Source organism: Lichenostomus cassidix, chromosome 28, assembly GCF_008360975.1.
Source record: "Lichenostomus cassidix isolate B80296 chromosome 28, HeHo_3.0, whole genome shotgun sequence".
In the NCBI taxonomy this organism is placed as follows: domain Eukaryota; kingdom Metazoa; phylum Chordata; class Aves; order Passeriformes; family Meliphagidae; genus Lichenostomus; species Lichenostomus cassidix.
The window spans coordinates 5782677-5803419 of record NC_139508.1 but is presented as its reverse complement, the minus strand read 5'-3'; the positions used below and the strand labels follow the sequence as shown (position 1 = coordinate 5803419).

General features: G+C 52.8%; 1 protein-coding gene across 1 annotated transcript; it reads right to left on the bottom strand.

Moving 5' to 3' along the window:
• Positions 1–10673: 10673 nt before the first annotated feature.
• Positions 10674–19603, bottom strand: ANGPTL4 (angiopoietin like 4). Its single transcript, XM_085040172.1, has 7 exons — positions 19053–19603; positions 18595–18705; positions 17980–18106; positions 13525–13638; positions 13344–13439; positions 12767–13042; positions 10674–12203 (listed from the first exon to the last, which is right to left on the bottom strand). The coding sequence occupies exons 1-7, from the start codon at positions 19566–19568 to the stop codon at positions 12022–12024; spliced, it is 1422 nt and encodes a 473-aa protein (XP_084896298.1). The 5' UTR covers positions 19569–19603; the 3' UTR covers positions 10674–12021.
• Between the last annotated feature and the right edge of the window lie 1140 nt (positions 19604–20743).

Below are 20743 nucleotides of genomic sequence, written 5' to 3'. Positions count from 1 at the left end.
CTGAGACAATGGTGAGGAAAAAGTTTGCTTTGGACTTATTTTTGCTTGCCTGGGAGATGCTCAGAGTGGGAGCGATGTTGGGGTGGGGAGAGATTCAGACCCTCCAGGCTCTGTGGCACTGAGCTACCCTCAGTTTCCCCCAGACACATGAACACCCTGGACAGGCAGGATCATGGTGTCCAAGGGGTCCCATTTCCCAAAAACAAGTGTTCCTAAATGAGTGGGGGCAGATGGAGAGGCAGCAGCCAGACCGACAGCTTCGCAGGGTGTCCAGCTCAGTGACAGCCAGGCTGTTAATGACCCAGGCTCTGAGAATGGGTGAGAACCAACATGGGGCAAGCACCCTGTAATTCCACTGCCAAGTTATCTAGGCATCCCTGTTGCTTATCAGGCAATAGAAGCAGCAGGGGAGGAAAGCAAAAAAATTAATGGAACCTGCTGTTTAGGAAAGACGCAACTCCAGCCTAGCAATGGGTTGGGCCAGTTGTTCCTCTGTGACAGGCAGTGATTGCTGAAGGACTGGAGAGGAAATCTTAGGAAAAAAATCTTTTCTTAGGGGTTTGGGTGTTCACATGCAGCACGGAGCATCAGACTTTTAATCCTTCCCATGACAAAGGGAGATTTAACACCAGGATCTGCAGGAAGGTGTTACCACTTTCTCCTGTTGATGCTGTTCCTGTTCCTGCAGGACCCCAACAAAATGTCCTGCTGGGCGATGACTAGAGCACACCCAGGCATGTTGAGCATCCAATTATGAACACTTAAATAGCATCAGGGGAGCAAAGACGGAACATGTTGGATGCAGGATCTCCTAAGAAGGGCTATTATCCCATGCGGAGTTTCCCACAGCTGATAATGCTGCATCCAGTGACTGGCTGTGTGACAGGAGAGAGAGGAGAGCGGCTCCTTGCTGGTCTGCAAAGGAAGCCTTTACTTCCCTTGATTTGCTCTGCACAGTAGAACTGAAACATCTTATTTTCATTATCCTAAGTAACTTAATTCGTTCTGAACTGAACACTGATGGAGGAAGGCCTAAAAAACCACCAAAGCTATTTTTTATCAGTTTGGATGGAAATCACTTTCTTCTTTTCTTCTTCTAATGCCTGGGTGTTTTTGCCATGAGTTTTAGAAAGCAATACATGATTGAATACATGATGGAGGTACCATTTTGAGTGCAGTCCAGCTCCAAAATCTGCTGGGATGGGTTTTAACATGGGCTGCAGGGAGTGGAGATGATGACATGATGTTACAAGAGAGATGCTGTCCTGGGGCAATGTGGAGTGAAGCATGAGCCCATCGTCCCCACATTTTTCACATTCAGGAGTCTCCCCAGTTCGTGGTATGTTTTGAATTGGAGAATCAGTGTCATGTCACCAAAAACAGGTATGTGTCACTGATGGGGCAACACATTTGCAGAATCTTTCTGTAAATTCCACATGTCCTCAAATTGGCCACAGGCCATCAAGCTTCCAGGGCAGTGGCCTGAGGTCCCATCTGGGTGAGCAAACTGGTAAGGAAATGTCAGATCACTTAGATCCTGCTCTGGGGGTCCCTCAGGCACCACCCCAGATGGTCACTTCTGGGATCAAAGGCCTTTCTCAGTAGTGGCTCCAGTGACCCCACGAGCCCCGCATGACTTCCCGCACACCCCACACTCCCCCAGTCAGACCTGCTCCTTTCACTGGCTCAGCCCCAGACTGCAGTTCTTTTGTGGTGCAGTGACACAGAACAGCTCAAGCAGTGAGTGCCCCTGGGGAGAGACCCTGGACAAAGCACCCCTGGGCTGTGCCCCCTCCCAGTCTGTGCCTGTGCTGATGCTGATATTTAGCCTGGGGTCTCTCTCTGTTCCTGGCTCCTACAGAGTCCTGGGGTGACTGGCCATCTCCCATCTGGCTCCCCAGGGCCCTGAGCCCTTGGTAAAGCAAAAGGTCAGTGCCAGGTCCCAGCCCCTTGCAAGGGGCTCTGGCCATTCCCCCCACTCTGAGCACAACCTGCAGCTTGTGTCGCAGTTCCCAGAACAGGGTGCTGAAGTGTTCCACAACAGCCCACCCTTTGTTTTAGTGGGGCACACCTGCTAGTGTATTGAAAGAAAGAAGAAAAAGCTTCCAAGGCATTTGAGTACTGCCATTATATACAACATTATCATAAGTAAAAAACATAACAGAATTAAGGCCAACAGGGTGAAGTACAACGTAGATTCCTGTGCAGAAATACTTATAAGATTATCAACACAAAATCACAAAGGATTCTCAGAAGTCAGTTATTTATCAACCAGTTGATCATAGAATCATAGAATCACAGAATCATTAAGGTTGAAAAAGACCTCTGAGACCATCAAGTCCAACCTATGATCAAGCATCACCTTGTCCACTGAGTGCCACATCCAGTTTTTTCCATAAACACCCTCAAGAACAGTGACTCCAACACCTCCCTGGACAGCCCATTCCAGTGCCTAATCTTTCTGTGAAGAAATTCTTCCTTATGTCCAATGTAAACCTCAGCTTGTGCATCTTGAGGCTTTGTCCTCTTGTCCTGCTGCTGGCTGCCAGGAAGAAAAGCCTGACTCCCACCCGGTTCCACCCTCTTGTCAGGGAGTTGTGGAGAGCAAATTTACTCAGGGTGAACCCAATCCCCCTAACCAGATCATCAATAAAGATACTGAACAGGACTGGGCCCAACACTGATCCCTGGTCACCGCTAGTGAAAGTGATTGAACAGATCATTCACTATTTCTTTGATGTGAGAATGGTGTATCCAATTTTTCTTACCTCAACCTTAACAGCAAATTCGGAACACAGTAAAACAGCATATGACCCTTCCCATCTAGGTTCTAATTTGCATTTTCTACAGAATACCTTATTTAAAATTCCATCTCCAGGCTGTATATCATATACTTGTATTTCAGGGGGTTGAGTTGGTAACATTGGGCGTACTTCATTCTTTGAACCCTTTCTGCATATATATAAACACACTGGGTCAATCTCCATCCAATAAGCTGGTCACAGCAGGGATATAAGATTCCGGCATAGCTAAGTGCATTCCAAACGGAACTTCTGCTTGTGTCAGCGTCTTGGTTTGAAAGATAGGTGTCTGCTAAGGAAGGCAGGAACCTCCATTAGAATAGAGGATATGGCCATCCTTCCCTCCGAATTATTGTAAATTTGAAATCAAAGGGCTTTCAGGCGAAGATATGGGAAAAGGAATAACAGTTCTTTACTAGTATTGATAACGAGGCAAACAAGCAACAACAGTAGCAACAACAAACAAACCAGAAACCCGGTGCCAGCTTTCTCCGGGCGGCCACACGCCCTTCCCTTTGGTGCAGTTGCGGCCACAGCCAGCGGGGGCGCTGTTGGACTCCCGGCTGGGCAGGGCAGGTGCGATGATTCCCTCGCAGCTGCAGGGGGCGCTGTGGCGCGAGGTCGGGCGAGCCTCCCTCAGGCGGTAATGTCGGATGGGCGGGATGGCGGCATGGACTGTAGCAGGGACCTCAGAGCAGCGAGCTGGAGCGGCAAGGCCGGCTCACCCAGGGTAGCAAGCAAAAGGTGGCAGAAATTCCGTAGTTGTGGCAGGAGCCGCAGCGTGTCCCGGCAAGCGGGGGGTGCGGGGTTACAGTGGAACAGAAACAAGCCCGAGGCAGCGGCAAAAAAACGGCAGAGCTAGGTTGCGGCAGCCGGGCTCCTCCAGCAGCTGCGGCACGCAGCCGAGGAGACACGCACTCCGGGAGGAGGAAGAGGGTCAGATGCCGGGTTTTCCCTTGAGGCACCCGAGTGGATGGTAAAAATCCTTCCCAGTCAAATTTGGTGTTAATAAGGTCCCGGTTCAACGGCTGCTCTTACAAACAAAAGGCTCACCCCGTTAGGAAGAGGTAGTACACAGAGCTGGGCTCCGACAGTCGCAGCAAGCTCTCTCGCAGGAAAAACAGCAGCCCGACCGTTCCCTCCGATGCTCTCAGAGAGTCAGTGAGCTAGGAGCTGCCCTCCACCCCTACCCCCCTGGCTCAAGTCTCGTGGGGTCTCTGCCCCTCCAAGAGAAAGCCATCAGATGAAACAGGGCCAGGTGCTCTCCTCCTCCCCCCCGCCCCGGTACATCTTTTGCCTCCCTTAAGTACGTATCATTAACGTCTCTTAGCAACGGATGGGACAAAATTCCCTACGAAAAACAAAAGGAAAAATCCTAACCTCCAACTGCCAGCCCCACCGCTTGTAACAGAGTATTCTGGACATCCCACAGAGCCAAATTTAAGGCTTCTGTCCATTTCAGATTAGTGTACGTGCATATATTCACTCTCTTTTCTTTTAACGTTCCATTTATTCTCTCTACCTGTCCTTAAGACTGTGAATGATGGGATGTATGTAATTTCCTCTCTCTCCCTAAAGACTTCTACAGCTGATGGAATATATTTGCTGTAAAATGAGCACCTCTGTTTCAATAAGCTCTGGAACCCTGAGTGTCAGGTATAATTTTCTTTAGCTAGGCATTTACTATTCCTCCTGTATCAGCCCTTCATACTGGAAAGGCTTCTGCCCAGCCTGGCAGCTGATCCACCACCACCACCAGTAAACGTTTGTCCACAGCTGGAGGTGACGTGTCCGTAATCTCAGTGCAGCCACTGGAAACGGAAGCAGGCCCATGGTCAGCTTGGTCTGTTACATGAGAATTTTGGGCAAGCCAGGCAGCTATGATTAATTAATTTTGCCGCGGCATAAATTCCTGGAGCTGCCCAAACTTTTTGTCCCTCCATGGGCCTTACCCTGAAACCATCTCGCCACAGTGACTAAACATTTCTTTGGCAGACCAGTTTTTCTCCAGCTGACCATATTCCATCATTTTGAGTTGCCTCCCACTTTTCTCATCATCTCTTCTGTTGAGCCATCCTTCCCATACATAGTTTGAAATTCTGTCAAACCGGGCCTTTCACTCTGGAAACCAGCAGACAGAGTGGCACATCATCCCAAGGGCTGCCTGGCTGTGCCTTCAGAAGTGTATCAGCTGGGGCATTGCCTCTGCCAATGTAATGCCTCTGGTGTGGCTGGACAAGGTGTTACAGCAATTTCTGCAGGGAATTGTACTGCTTCTAGCAAATCACATATTTCCTTTCCATTGGATACTCTCTGTCCCGCTGATGTGAAAAATCCCCACTTTTTCCATGACATTCCAGCTGCATGACAAACACGGAAAGCATATCAAGTATCAAATGTATAGCTGTTAACTCATTTCCCTCTTCCCAGATGTGCAGCACGTGCCAAGACTGCTCCCTGTGTGCTCCCCCTTGCTGGAAGTGGCTCTGCTTCTTTTACCTGTCCCTGGCATCCCCACAGATGGCCTACCCAGACCATCACTGTCCTTCCAGGTGACAGGATGAGGCCAGAACTGGATCTGAGTTATGGGAGGGAACATCAGTTAATGGAAATCTGCTTCCCTTGCTCACATTGGAGATGTGCTTCTCCATCATCAGGTAGAGGCACTTGGCTCACTGGATTCATGGTGTTGCATCTTTTTAAGAATATCAGCTGTTAGAAGGATTTGTTGTTGTGACAGAGGTGGGGTCACACACCTTTCCAAGAGAATCTCCACCTCATAAGGGACATGGATTGTTGCAAGATGTCCCAGGGTAAGGGGGTGGCTTTTTTCTAATGTTGCTACTGCTGCTGCTGCCTCCGATTTATGATAGGCTGGTGCTCCTGCTGCAACTGGATCTAGATAAATTGAGTAATGTGTGACCAGTCTCTGGTGGGGTCCCACTTTTTGTGTTACCACTCCAGTGGTCATTCCTTTATGCCCATGCACACACACAGACACACACACACATATGTATAACCACTCCAGTGGTCATTCCTTTATGCCCATGCACACACACAGACACACACACACACACACATATGTATATAACTTTTTTTTTCAATAGCAGAAGTCTTTTCCTTTCCTTGTCGCTGAAACGGCACTACAAAGCCTTAGGCAACAGAACCAGTTTCCTGCTTGGGCAGGACTTTTTGCCCATCGTCCTCCTGGAAGAAAATGAAAGTTTTCCCCAAGTCAACAGAAATAATACCAGTGTAAGGAGGTTTCCTGCTGCTTTGCGCATGTCACTAGTCCTGGCCACAGGTGATGCCCTCCCTTCATAAATAGAATATAGCAGAACTTCAAGAACAGCTACAACAGTTCCCCTTATTCTGGGGAAACTCTAAATATTGTTTGTATGTTTACCATCCCTTCACCTAATATAAATGTACATGCAGAAAAACGTGCTTTTATAAATATTTATTTAGACATATGTACAAAAATAACAACATCATAAGCAAGTGTATGTCCACAGGGAATCTCATGCACATACAAAAATAATGTGGTGTTTGAGCTGACACACACCTGGAGAACATGTTCCATGCTATTTCTTGACGACCTAACCCATTCAAATAGTTACAACTAAATCTGAATTCACAAAAAAGATAAGTTTTCCAGGAAAATGGACACAAGCAGCACATGTTTGGAAGCTGAGGTGCCTCTGTATGCAGATCTCCCTGAATCCCCCTTTTTGAGGAGGTTCTGTGTGCTCAGTGACCCCAAGGGACCAGCTCCTTCCACAGGTGCTCGTGCCCCAGAGACATGGCCCTCCTCAGAGCTGCAACAAAAGCTTTCCAGAAGCCCACAAAAATTTAAATAAACTCTTAGATTAAAATGTCCTGAAGGAATCAACAAACTTTAAAAACTGTCTCTAGCACACGATTTTCAATAGGTTCCCACTGTATCTTTTAACATGCTTCAACCATTCTCCCTCAGCCTTTTCCCTCCAAGCCCAGCTGAGCCCAGCACTCCGAACACCCCCAGTCCCCGCAGGGCCGCGGCCGGGCCGGGCTGTCCCCTCGGACCCCGCTGCGGACACGGTGCAGGCCTGGCCCGCGCTGCTCCCACTGCCGGCACTGCCCGGACCCGCGACTGTGCCCGCCGGGGAACGGGAATCGCTGCGCTCGGCAGCTCCCCGCGGACACCGCTCCCTGCACAGTGGAGGATTGTTCTGCACGGCCTCGGCCAAGGGCGGCCTCTTTTCCAGGCCGGGGCTAATTCCCGCTTTTTCAAGCACTAAGAGGGACTTGAACCGCCTTTTTACAGACTAAAAAATATACTTTACCCCCTTCTGTGTGTGCCTCTCGAGGGGCTCCAACCCCTGCAGGAGTGTCACCAAATCAGAACAAAATGCTGCCCCAGGCCCACTCTTAGCATTTATATTGAATGTGCTTAAGGAATTTGAACACTCACGCTCTCTTGGTAGCAGTATTTGGGTGCTTGGGAGAAGGGAGACTCTAAAGGTGGTGGCCTGGGGTCCCACGAGGATCGATAAACTATCAAGGAAACTTTCCTGTCCCAGCGGTCTGATGCCACTCTGGTAGGCCAACTGGCACTGCCCCAGACTGTCGCTCTTGCAACCAAAGCTCTGCAGCAGTTCCAGTGACCCCAGAGGGGCCCCACTTGATTCTCTCCACACCCCAAGCACACCCTGCAGCCCTCGTGGCAGCCGCACACCAAGTCACCTGCACTGCGTGAGCTCCTCAACAGCCAGTGAGGGTCCTACTAGCTCCAAATATTTTGTTAAGCTCTGCTGGGCCCCACACCCTGAAAAGCTGTCAGATCTATGCCATCTGCTTCTTCTTCTAACATGATAAAAACTTGCTCAGAATGGTCACCTACGATGCTGAAGCTTGTCCGGAGAGCCTCAATCCCTGCAGTATCCCAGTGTCACAGTGACACAGCCCTCTGCCTGGGATACTTGAGCCAGGATTCCCCTTCCCACTCTCTTAGTGGGATCTGAGCCCCTGGGAGTCTGTGAGCACCCTCAAGGAGCCGCCCCATCTGCTTGTATCCCTGGTAAAGGTACAGATGCAAAGCTGTACCTGTGCAAAGCTAGGCATGTCCACAAGAAACTCAATTTGTGCTCGGTGCTGCTGAGATCCAGCAGAAGAAGCTACTGGAAGGACTGGGACAGTCCTGGCACCCCGTGCCTGCCAGGCACCCTGCGGCAATTGGAGCCAGGGATGATTTTGAAAGTGTGACCCTTTTGGGCACTGGTAAGGCCAAGTGCTGAGCTGGGGGTGCCTGGAGAGTGTTGGTGGGTGCTGAGCTTTTCTCTTGCTTTCAGTTTGATGTTCCTTGGCTGCATGGCGGGTTCCTGTTCTCAGTGGGGCTTTGCCAGTTTGCTTTTTTTTGGTTTTGTGCTGCTGCTCTGGTGCTACAGTGGTGGTGGAGGGCTTGGGTGATGCCTCTGGCTTACCGACCCCCGCACCTTGGTGTGGCTAGCACAGGTCTTTCCCATGAGAATTCCTTTTGTGTTTTATAAATAAAGATAAAGTTTGGATGTTATTGAAAACGGTGTCCCAGGATTTGGACGGTGCAGGCCTGGCCAATCAGGCCTAGGGGGAGGTTTCTGACTGACCAATCTGGGTGACCTTTGAAAACTCTATATATATGATGAAATCAAAACAATAAACCTCTTTTCCTTCTTGCCACTGAGAACTGGGTCTTTTCTCTGCTAGCGGCTCAACAGCGACACCTTGGTGCTACCAATGCAGGATTCACCCTGTTCATCCAAGCTGGTGCAGCTCTGTGTGCACACAAACACCTTCTCTTTTTGCCAAAGAGCAATTTAGATTCCACTGCTGAATAAAAAAGAGCTTGAGGCCCTGCTGTCATGTCTCCCAATGGTTTTTCCTGCTGTTCAGAGGGAGCTCTGTGCAGCAGGCTGGGCCTATCCTCACCTTTTGGGGCCACAAACACAGCTGGGTCAGGATGTTGGTGCCTGATGCACAACTTCATCTTGATCTAATTATTCTCTTTGGGAATCCCAGGTCGAGCTGCTTCTCCTGACAGCTCCGAGCTCGGCACTGAACGGCATGCCAGTTCCATGCCACCCCTTGGAGCACGGCCCCAGCCTATCCCACAGTGCTGCTGGCCCCAAAACCCCATCACACCATGTCCAGACCCAGCAGCCTTTGGCCTACCCCATCCCCACCTGCAGCAGCCGCCCTTATACAGCCTTTGCTGGGGCATCTTGAAGTCCTGGGTGGCCGATCCCACCAGCAGCTGCTAGCACAGCAGGTCCCATGCCCTGCAGGAACCATGGCTGGTTTTGGAAGCAGCAGCACTGTGCTCCAGCAGTGCCCTGCTGGGTCTGTCGCTGTCGCTGGAGGGAGCCCCGTGGCAGTGCCCAGATGCTGCCATGAACTGCAGTCGAAGTGGTTGTTAACAATGAAAGAGGTGGAGGATTTCAGGGGGATTTCAGATGAAAACAGAGACCCAACACTGGCTTCTTCTGCAAGGGCCCCAGGATGCCACATGCTCCATCGTAGGAGCGATGGCCTGGGGTATGGGTGGCACTGACACCGATGGAATGTGGAGACTGTGCAGCAGAACAGGCAAAACTGAGACTCGCAAGAAAGCAGAAGCTGTCGTTCCTGGGATAGGCAAGATTCAGTGCATTTAGTGTTTGCCCATTTGGTATTTACCAAACCCTGACTAGTGCCTGGTACTAGCTGGCACCAGCCAGCCACAAGGCACCTCCTGTAGATCAAATGCACCACAGGGGAGCAAACCCCAGATCTGAAAAAAACAACAACAAAAAAACAACCAACAAAAAAACCAGCCTGGCAATCAGTAAATGCAGAAGAGCTCCTTCACCAGCTTCTTAACTCCCACTTCAGTTTCCAGACTAAAATATGCACTCCAGCATCTGCTGCTGCACTCAGGGACTAAACAAGCTTTGAATTAAGCAAAAGGAATATTAAAAATACATTTCTGAATACAGGAGTGAGTACAGAGCTGGGTATAATGGGCTGTTTGCACAGTTGTGCTTGGGGCTATCATTAACCCTGGGATTTCCCCTAGGGAAGCAGGACTGATGCAGGAGCTGGGGCCACATTTAGGTACATCAGGTATTTACAGAGCTGCTCAGGGGACTAGAGCAGTCTCATCTCTTCTTCCTGCAAGGAGTGGTTTTTGTCTCCCTTCCTTGATCAGCCAGAGAAGCACCTATAATTTTCTCCAGCTCTAGTATATTGGAGCTGGAGAAAATAGATATATATGGGGTTGGGAGCACTGCTGCAATTTACCACCATAATCTTAAAGGCCCCTACTCCATCACCAGCTCATTTCATTCCTACCTCCATAATGACCCCCCAGAAGTTACAGTAAATGCTTTTGGAGATGCCTACACACAGGTGGTATGAGCAGGTAAAAGGCTGCGATGTAGTGGGGCTTGTCCTCCTGATCAGCACTGACCTTAATGGGCCTGGATCATCCAGACCTCAGTCTCTGCGCATTTTCAAAGAGTCAGCACAGGCCTTTCCAGCCACCTACAAGGACTGTCCCCCTCTTGCAAAGATCTGCCATCAGGGAATAAGAAAATCCAGCACATCAGCACTTATAAACTTGCTGCCCCACAGCCTAATTTCCAGGAAGAAATTTAGGAGCCCATAAACTTCAAGCAGACTAAAAACGTCTGCTGGGCCATATAGCAACAATTTAGATCAGAGCTCCATAAGGCTACAGCTGAAAATGGAGACCAGAGAGAGCAGAGTGCTCAGGTCACACTTGCAACAAGGGAACTTTTCAAATGCAGAGTCCTCACAATGCTCTCACACACCTCCCACAAGTAAACCATCAAGAAAATAATCCAGGCAGGACACTTAAAGGCTTGTTTTTATTAAAAGACATCCTCAGAAAAGATACTTTAGTACAAAAAAAGTTTAAAATACACAGACTACACTTGCTTTCCTTTCCAGCATCAACATTTATAAATTACACCACATTGTTATTAACACTGCATTTAAATATGAAAACAAATTAAAACAAGGAATTCATCAACAAGGTCCGACATCCTACAAACAACTATGTACAGTATTTAGCAGCTAGAAGCTCTAGCACAGTAGTCAATATGACTACAATAGGGTGGGATGCTTGGGAAGCCCCAAGACTGCATCTTGGCCTGTAAGTTTTTGGGCGACCTGTTTTGGCCACCTCTCTGCAGACACCCACCCTGAAGGCAGAGGTGATGCCACACATCATGGTACACACCTGATGAGGTGTGTACCATGCAGAGAAACCCTGTTGTCCCTGGCCTTGTAGTGCTGGGACACACATGCAGGACAGGGGTCCAGTCACTCTACAAAGCACGAGGTGTCTGGTGGAAGAAGGCAGCCCCTTCTTCTGCAGGGCTGATAGCGGCAGCAGGGCTGGTCCCACCCAGGGACAGTCACTGCTCTGTATCTGTGCTGTCCCACTGCTTGTCCTACCCACCCCCAGCAGTACTGGAAGGTTCCAGGCAGAGCTCCAGACACAGCTCACCAGGATCTGCTCCCTCAGGCAACCAGCTGCAGAATCTTACCCATCAACCTTAGAGTTGGAAGTAGTTTTCCCAGCTCCCAGCAAATTCCAGCACAGCTAGAAATACAGGTCTTCAAAGGGAAAGCAAGTGAGCCTGACGTCCCCTTCTGCACAGGTGACCCTCAACCCTCCCACCAAGCCCTGTAGCTCAGGGGGACAGGCTGCACAGATGGAGCTGCCTGAGGCTCACTGCTCCCAGCCCCAGCAGGTGAAGGAGGCTCCAGAGGCTCTCACAGTAGGATATGTAGGACATCATTTAGGAACAACAGTGAAAGACAGGACACCCATTGCTGTGGTCCAGAGCAGTGAGACACTTCACATGCCCCACCTGCCCTGGGCACAGCTCATCAACACAGTACAGAAATGTTAAGACAGGATGGAAAGCACCAGACAATATGAACTTCCTGCAGCAGCATGTGCCAGGTCAGGAGACCCTTGGGCATGCTCTGGAGGTGGATCTCCCTCCTGGTGGCTCCTCTTCAGGTTTGGGAGCTCCTATCCAGGGGTTTTGGCAACATGGAGCTGTTTTAGCGAAGAGCAGTGTCTTGCCACTAAAGGGCTTCTAACCAAGGGAGAGGGGGTGGTTTTCTGTAAACACTGAGTGATGGAGCTCAGGTCCATGCTCCACAGCAAAAGTCTCAAGTAGCAACTTTAGGGCTCTGCTTCCAGTGCTGCAGGTTGGATTTTCATGATGGTTGACTTCAGGGGGTAGTACCTGCCCTTCCATGTCTTCCAGAAGATGCCCTGCTTGCGCTCATGCCTCTGCCGGGGGATGGAGCGGAAGTACTTCCCATTAAGGTTGGCATGGCCACAGGTGCTGAACCACCAGCCACCTACAAGGGCAATGAAGAGAATTTTAACTCACAGAAATTCCAGACAGAAAAACCCAGATTCAAGATAGCTGCTGCCCCCATTTCCCACACTTTTCCCAGGCTTCAGGATCTTACAAGACCACCTCATGCACAGTAAATGAGTCCTGAGCACTGGGGAACCTTTCACAGATCCTATATGACTACAGGCTGCATCTGCAAATCCAGGCTGCTCTTTCTTATGAGAAGACCCTCCTGCAACTCTTCAGCAGCCCCATCTCAGGGCAGGGGAGGCATCTGCTCTGCCTGAAAATGTTTCAAGCAAAGTGGCAGACAGCAAAGCTGTTATAAGGACAGATACTTGGGCAAAGACCTCAATCATGAACCCTCCCCCAACTTCAGCTTCTCTCCTAGTTCCCTACACAGTTCCTCCCAAGGAAGCAGCTGTCCCAGGGACACAGGGGACAGGACATGCTCAACAGCAAAGGGGTCTAGTGCCACAGGGTCTGTGTCCCGCTGGACCACCACCAGACAGTGCAGGGCTGAAAGGGAAGAGCACATACTGGGATAGAAGAGCTTGGACTGACCTGAGAGGTGTTTGGCACAGTTTGTGTCAGCTTTAAGGTCATGGTCACGATCGCGAGTGGAAAAGGGCAACTGCCTGAATTCCCCGATGGCATTTTCCAGCTCTCCAGACAGAGGCCCCAGCAGGTTGAGTGTGTAGGCTGTGCTCTCACCACCAAGGCTGAAGACAAACTGAACCACCTGGGAATTTCCCTCCCAGTCTTCCAGCTCAATCAGGAGATTGTATTTTTCCTCTTGGACAAGGTGATGTATCTTCTCCAGGCCCAGCCAGAAGTCACCTGAAATAAGACCCATGACATTTGCTACAAGGACACAAACATGCCATGAAAAGCAGAGGTGTAAAGCAAGCTCCAGAGACAAACAGGGACCACCTAGGACACTGCCGTGTTTGAATCACTGTCTGGTACCTGCAGGACACATCAGGAAGATCAAGGATGCCTGATCTGCAAGCAGTGTCCACCCCCTTTCAGCCCATGGCTGTCCTCCAGCACAGAGAGCTCCAAGGGCCAGCAAGGGGAATAACTTTTCCTAAGCTTCCCTTATCGCACAGTGAGAACATAGACACCATCATCCACCTACCACGAAGGTCTCCAAAGCCATTCTTGTAGGCATCCCACAGCTGGTCAAAGTCCACAGAGCCATCCATGCGCCTCTGGATCACTGTCCAGCCACCCTCTGTGGGCAGGGAAAACACAGTCACTTGGGGTTACCAGTTACAAGGGCACCCTACCAAGTGCTGCGGGACACTACATGGCTTTACCTGTGGTCATGTCACAGTAGACTTTGAAGGGCTGAGATCCTGCAGGCTGCACCTGGAAAATGCCACTGCTTTGCTGCCCAGCCAGGAAGAGCTGATAGCAACCCTCTGGGAGCCCTGCAGGGGAAGGAAACAGCAACTGAGGAGATGGCCACAAACCCCACTTCCTCAGCAGGTTACTCCTGCCATGGCTGAAACACTTGCAGCCCTGGCCACAAGCTCGGCCAGCTGTGCACAGCAGTGGCTGCAGCTCTGGACACGTGCTGGGGACAGTGGCCCCTGACTTCAGCATCTTTAAACACTGTGACCCCACATCTTCCCTTTTATTCAAACAGAGTTCCTTGGGCTTCCATCCAAGGCAGAAGCCAGGCTTTGGGCCAGGCTGGAGTGACCTCAGCTGAAGTGCAAGGCTCCCCACCAAGGAGGGACCAAGGAGCTTCCCAGTTTCTGGTACACCCACAGGCAGGAGCAGCCCATTTGGGGGTGGGGGGGCAATGCCAGGGCCGAGCATCCCCATCCCACCCAGGGCTGAAACAGGGTCTAGGGGTCTCAGAGGCAGAAAGAAAGACAAAGTCCTGACGTCAGGAAGGTGCCTGAGCATCCAGCACATGACCTCTTTATCCCAGCAACTGTCAGGAAGGTGCCTGAGCATCCAGCACATGACCTCTTTATCCCAGCAACTGTGGTGGCCCCAGCCAGATGTCCTGCTGGGCAACCTGCCACCAGCAGGCACAGCACCACGCTGGAGTGACCCTTTTTCCAAGATACACTAACCGAGACAAGGAAGGGAGGGGTGAACTCTGGGAGTCCCCACTCATTGCATAAGTGGATTGCCCAGGGTGAAGCCACCCCCAGCTTGTCCCCCTCCATCCCCAGGCCAGCCAGGCTCCCACTGCTCCTTCTGCCCCACAGGGACTTTGCCCGGAGCTGCCAGCAAAGCACCATTTCAACAGCACTGATAAAAGTCCATCCAGGAACCACCACCCACAGCACTTGGGAGAGATGAGGCATGGGGAACCTGTTACAACACCCGAGTCAAAAGGCCAAAGGAGGATGTGCAGGGACTTCAGCCCCAGGCTGCCGCACAGTCAAGGGGCTCTTTGTCAGCAGGGACAGGTGCCCCTGTCACCCCCAGACAAAGGGGGCCTGTTCGTCCCAGGCCAGGGCGGATGGGCTTTGGTGGCTCACAGCTGCTGCCAGCATGACCCTGAGACAGACAAGTAAAGAAACCTCAAGACAAGCCCTGGGCTGTGCTGGGGTGCTGGCCATGGGGCTCCCCTCACAATAGCTGCCCCAGGGTCAGGGCTGACAGCACAATCCAGAGCTGGGGCAGCAAGAGGGGCTTCCTCCAATGGCCAGGGGCTTCTTGGGGGCAAATGGAGGGGGCAAAACACGGCCTTTGAGCTACCCAGAGCAAAAGCAGCCCTTGCACAGCATCATCCTGTCCCATCCTCAGTAGGTGCTGGGGAGCCCTGACACTGCACTGGGGTGAAGAGCAGAGCCCCAACTGGAGGAAAGGTCAGGGGGGACCCAGGGGACAGAAATGTGACACCTTTCACCCATTTCCAACATATCCCTCCCTTCACTTCCCCCTCCCACCATGAAATTTCCCTTCCTCAGCAAGGGCAGCCCCTCTTCCACAGCCAGCACAACTGGTGGTCACACCCTTCACACCGCTGGGGCAATGCCAGTGCAGGACTGGTGCCATCATCACCAGTCACCACAGGATGAGCTGTGCCCCAGCCCTACCCTGAACCCATGCATTGGGACAAAGGGATTGAGGGCATTTTGCATCAAGCATCAAAACCACAGAGCCCCCCCAGGACTGCAGGGGCCAAGTGCATCCTGAGTATCCCCACCTTCTGGGTAAATGCAGGCAGGGAAGCAAACCAGGCTCAGAGGAAAGAACCCCCAGCCAGAAGTCCACACTCATATTGCCACAGCAGGAAGGTGCTGGGCTTGCCAAGCTCCTCATTTCCTCTCCCACTGCATCTCCCAGCATCGGTGGGATGGTGCCAGGCAGATGTTTAGTGGTCCCAGTATGCACAAGTCAACGCCATCCTTGCCTGTTCCTCATTTCTGGGCCCTGGCCACACTCCCTGCACTCAATCCCTGTTCCCCTAGTGCCACAGGGACTCTCCAGCAGCTGAGCAAGATGCAGCTGCTTGAACAGCCTCTGCTCAATCTTTTTGTTTGAGGAACATGCTTGTTAGTTCCAGTTCATGTTGCACATCCGAACAGCACCAGCAAAACAAGCCCTCCTGGCTGCTCCTGTGTTTTCTTTTCCCTCCCCCTTTATTTAGCCAAGCAAGACACCAAGGCTGGATCTGCCTCAGGCTAGTGTTCACCCAACAGGATTTCCAGCCATGACATGGGAAGTCACTTAACTGGTATAAACACCCATCCTCAGGGATGGCAGGGCATGCCTAGAGCTGCCTGCATTGCCTCCCCCTCTCCCACCCCAACCCAACCCCATTATTTTGGAGTCTCAGCGCCACAGGGAGAGCATGAGCAGGGCTCTACCTTTCCCCTACTCGGCTGGCTGCCAGCAAGCACAGGCTCTGCCCAAAGACATGATCCTCTTTCTGCAAGCTATTAAACCTCTCACTCTCCAGGCAGCTTTGAGCCTTCAACTTTCACATGCTTGGCCCCATGCCAGCCCTCCTCTGAAAAAAACTTGTGTTCACTGGACGCAAATAAAAGGGTCTTTCTACAAGGGCTGCTGGTGAAGTTCATCGCTGCTCCTCAGGGCCACGCAGGCACCAGGCTCTGCCTGACAATAGCCTGGGAGCTGCCGGCACAAGCCTCCCCAGCACTGTCCTGCTCTGAAAGCAGCCACAAGCCTCCCCAGGCAGAGGGCACACGGCCAGCCTGTGTGCTTTAAGATTTGCCAGAAAACTCACTCAACTTGCTAATGAAAGGAAGCCAATTTGTTTTCAGTCAGTGACACCAACATCAGGGATTAGGCAAGAAAAGGGGAAGCTCACAGCTGGGCAGGAGGGAATTGAGATGCCCAAGGTCTCTCCATCAGGGACAGTGCAGTACTGGAAGGTGCTGAGCTCATGCAGCATCCATGAGGCCTGTGGCTCTTGCTGCCTCCCACTATGCATCACGAACATTTCTGCAGCCAGCATCAACCAGAACAGCCTACATCTGCACCAGCAAATAGCAAAAGTCTCAACCCATCTTCCTGCACCCCACTTTCAGCATAATCCAAGAGTGGAATCAGGGGTTAGACTGGATGACCTCTAAAGATTCCTTCCCACCCAAACAATTCTATGACACACACTACTGCAGGCAAGTCACAAAGCAGAACTTGGAAAAAAAAAAAAGGGAGAAAAGTTCTAAGAGAGTTTTCTGGCTCAGTAGTGCTGCTCTGAGCAAGGCTAACCCTGCACAGCCCCACTGAACTGAGCACCGAGAGACTGAAGCCACACATCCCACCTTTCTTCTTGTCCATGTGGACAAGCCCTTTGTTCTGCCCACCCAGCTTTCAGACACCGGTGATGGCTCTGAGCTCCACAGACAAATTACCGTGTGTTCTCCCATAACTATCCCTGCATTGGGCCCTGAGCAGAAATTCCCTGTGCTTCCTCATCCTGCCTGGTTTCTGTTTTGCTCCCTGGACAGCTGCACAGGCAGAGCCAGCACTGATTTAGCTGACACAACATAACAGCTGCTTCTGGCCAGCAAACCCTGTGGGGACACCAGTTTCTGTCTGGAGGGAGGCTGCAGGACATGGCACAGCTGGGGACACCCACTCTGCTGCCCTTTCCTCTGCAGGAGCCCCTCCAGCCCTGCTGCCAGTGGAGAGGATGCTCTGGGCAGAGCTGGGAGTTGCAGATGCAGCATCCACTTGCCTGCTTCAGTGCACATTTCCCAGGGCTGTGAGCATCCACTGCCTGTGCATCTGATGCAACTCAACCCCTTCTGTTAGGGCTAGTGTGAGCTGAGGCACTTGTGCTTCATGTACGAGCTCTAAATATGAGCCAAGAGACAGGGATACACAAGTACACAGCTCTGCTCTCAGGCCAGTGCTCCCTAACCCTCCCCTCCTCCCACAGACAGCAAAGCAGATCCTGCCTGGTGAGGTGTAAGCAGGTGAACAAGTGTTAACTCAAAAGAGCTGAGACCCTCCTCTCCTCATCCGCCACCTGCCAATCCTCTTTGACAAATACCTGCTCGAAGGTTTTGTTTGCTCCGCACTGCATTCCTAACATCAGGCAGGAAAAAAGCCTCTTAAATCCTTAAATTCCTGCTGGACTAACACTGGCCGAGGAGGCAGGGATTCTGCCTTGCTCTAGAACCCCTCACTCTGGCCATATATCCAAGCTCCAGTTTTTCAAGCAAATCTCACATCCTGGCTCAGGACAAATGAATCTTTTGTTTCCAAAGGGTTGCAACTGCTGCAGGTTTGCTTTGGCATGGATGGGCAGGGTGGTACCAGCAGATACTCACTTTGCGTCTGCACAGGCTCACCACTGCCATTCTGACTCTGGTTGGTGAGGTTGAGGCTCTTCTTCAGGCTTATCTTCCACTTTGGAGACTGTGTTTTGTTGTGGTGTAGGGGAATTAGTAGATTGACCTAAAAAAAAATGTGCAGGTCAGAACAGTTTTATCTCAGCTTTGTTTTCCATGGTGTTACTTAGGGGAGATGGTCAGCCACATGCTAGCCACTCCCTGTGGCCAGAGCTGGGGCTGAACTTGCCTAGAAACGTCGAGGAATAGAAGATACCACATCCTGGCAAACCCAGAAATGATTGTGGTTTTTCACACCCGAGCTAGCTAATTTATTCTGCAGATGAATGCAAAGGCAGAGCCCAGGGAGGCTGTTCCCATCTACCAGTTCCTCCTATTGCTCCATGCAAACTCTCTGTAAGCTTGCAGGTTGCTACCCTCACATCACAGAGGATACACTGCAGCACAGTGACCAGAGCTGTGGCCCCTTTGGGGTCCCCTAAGCCAGGGAGCAGCAGTGCAGCCACCAGAGCGGGGACAGCAGTGGTGTTCACACCAGGGTGTCCACAGGGTGTGGGGCCAGGCTGGGGGCTGCAGCACAAGACAGGGGCTCACCTTGCTCTGCAGGCTTTTAATCTGCAGGTTCTGCTTGTCCAGCTTGTACTGCTGTTGTTTGATTTTCTGCAGGAGCTCCTCGATCCGCAGGTTCTGAGCATCCATCAGGGACTGTGGGGGAAGAGCCAGGTGAGATGCAGAGCTCCGGGAAGCTCTGGCCATGCGAGACTCCGAGGAGGGTGCTCCGGGTGCCCCCAGGACCTCTCGCTCTTCAGAAGGCGATTGCCACCCGCTGCTCCCGATGTCCCGGAACAGTCGGGTCCTCCATCACTCCTTCCCGCAGTCGCTCCCGGTGTCCCCTAGCGGGTCGGGGCTGGGGTGTGCCCCCCCAACGCTCCCCACGTCGGTGCCGGCGGCAGGGGCGTGTCGGGCCCTCTCTATCCCGCTCCACCCAGCCGGTGTCGGTCTGGTCCCCCAACCGCGCTCCCCCGGTGAATGCCGGGGCCACCCGCGCTCACCTGCAGCGCCCCCAGGTCCCGAGCGCTCTGGTTCCCGGCCGGCCGCGCCTGCAGCGCCAGACGGACCCGGCCCTCCAGCCGCTCCAGCCGCCCCTGAATCGCGTCCTTGTCAGCCTCCACCTCCTCCAGCCGCTGCCGCAGCGCCTCGGAGAGGTTGAGCAGCTGCCGGCCGCGACCCTCCAGCTCCCGCACGCTGCCCCGCAGCCGCTCGCCGCGCTCCTGCGCTTCCCGCGCCTGCCGCAGCAGCCGCCCCAGGGAGCTGTTGTGGGCGCTCAGCCGCCCGCCCAGCTCCCGCAGCTGCCCCTTGGTGCGCTCCACGTGCTCCTTCAGGCCGTGCCCCAGCTGCAGCAGTCCATGGGCCAGCACGTTCACCTCGTCCCAGGAGGCGAACTGCGCCCGCCGCTCCCTCCCGGCTCCCGCTGCCGCTCGCCGCTCGGCCCCGGCTCCCGGTGCCGGCGCGGGGGCCACCGCCAGCCCCGCCGCGCACAGCAGCAACGCCGCCCTGCCGAGCCACATCGTACCCACTCCGCTCCTCTACCCGCGCCGCTGCCGCCGCCCCGTTTTTATCCCCCCGTGGCGGGGAGGGCCCCGCACCGGCCCCTCCCCGCCCGGCCGGCCCCGCCGCTTTGTTCGCCCTCCCCGTCGGCCTCGGCTCAGGCTCCGCATCCGCCGCCTGCTCCGAGTTCTATCTGCCCCCTGCCCGCGCCAGTCTTCATCCCTGTCCTCATCTCTATCCCCATCTCCACTCCTGTCCTTGTCCTCATCTCCATCCCTGTCCCCATTCCCGTCACCTTTCCTGTCCCCGTCCCTACTCCCATCCCTGTTCCTATCCCCATGTCCATACCTGTTCCCATGCCTGTCCCTATTCCCATCCCCATCTTCATACCCATCCCTATCCCATCCCTGCTAACTGTCCTGCCCCTCCTCCTGCACTGGGGATCCTGATCTGCACCAGCTTGGTCCCCCACCCCTGTGGATGCACCCATGTCACCTCCCGAGGCTGTGTCCCTCTGGGACTCACTGGCCCTTGGGCAGGAGTACCCTTGGGCTCCCAGGCCTTGCCCAGATGGGTTCTGGGACCCTAGGGCAGGTGCCCGCTGTAGGCACAGGGCTCTGCTGGGGGGCCCTGGCCTGGCACAGGTGGGTGCTGCCAACCCTGGGGAGGAGGCATGCTTGGGGTCAGCTCCTCTGTACATCTGAGGGAAGCAGAATGTTCACTCCTCTAAACATTCCTGGTTTTCAGGAGTGACAGGGATAAATATATCCATCCCTTATTACCCTCTCCCCCACAAGTTTCAATCATCCCCCTGTGAAAAATGAGCATCTTATTCCATTTGCCAACGTCTTGGACACCGGATTGTGGCTCTTCCTCCTTATCCTGTCTTTTTCCTCTGGCTTGAAGGGATTTTTGAGTCTCTGTGTTTTCTCTCCATGAAGGAATTCACACACCGTGATGGAGCTGCTGTCGGCTCTGTTCGGATTGGAGCAGATGGAGCCCTTCTGCTCCCTCCCCACGGGGTGCTTCCTCCTGCTGCCCCAGTGCTCCGTCCCTGCTTTGCACTGCGCAGCCTCGAGCAGGGACCTGCCTCTCCTCCCACTCCAGATTTTGGAGCCAAATCCCTGTTTCCCACCACTCACTGGGTCTGGCCGATATGAGCCCCCTGGGATCAGGGCTGCGATGGGGTCTGGGT

Coding starts and splice junctions, on each gene's coding strand:
- ANGPTL4 (XM_085040172.1), bottom strand. CDS start 19,568: ATGTGGCTCGGCAGGGCGGCGTTGCTGCTGTGCGCGGCGGGGCTGGCG. Junction 13,440..13,524: donor CTACTGTGACATGACCACAG/GTAAAGCCATGT, acceptor CCCTGCCCACAG/AGGGTGGCTGGACAGTGATC. Junction 12,204..12,766: donor CTGTGCCAAACACCTCTCAG/GTCAGTCCAAGC, acceptor TTGCCCTTGTAG/GTGGCTGGTGGTTCAGCACC.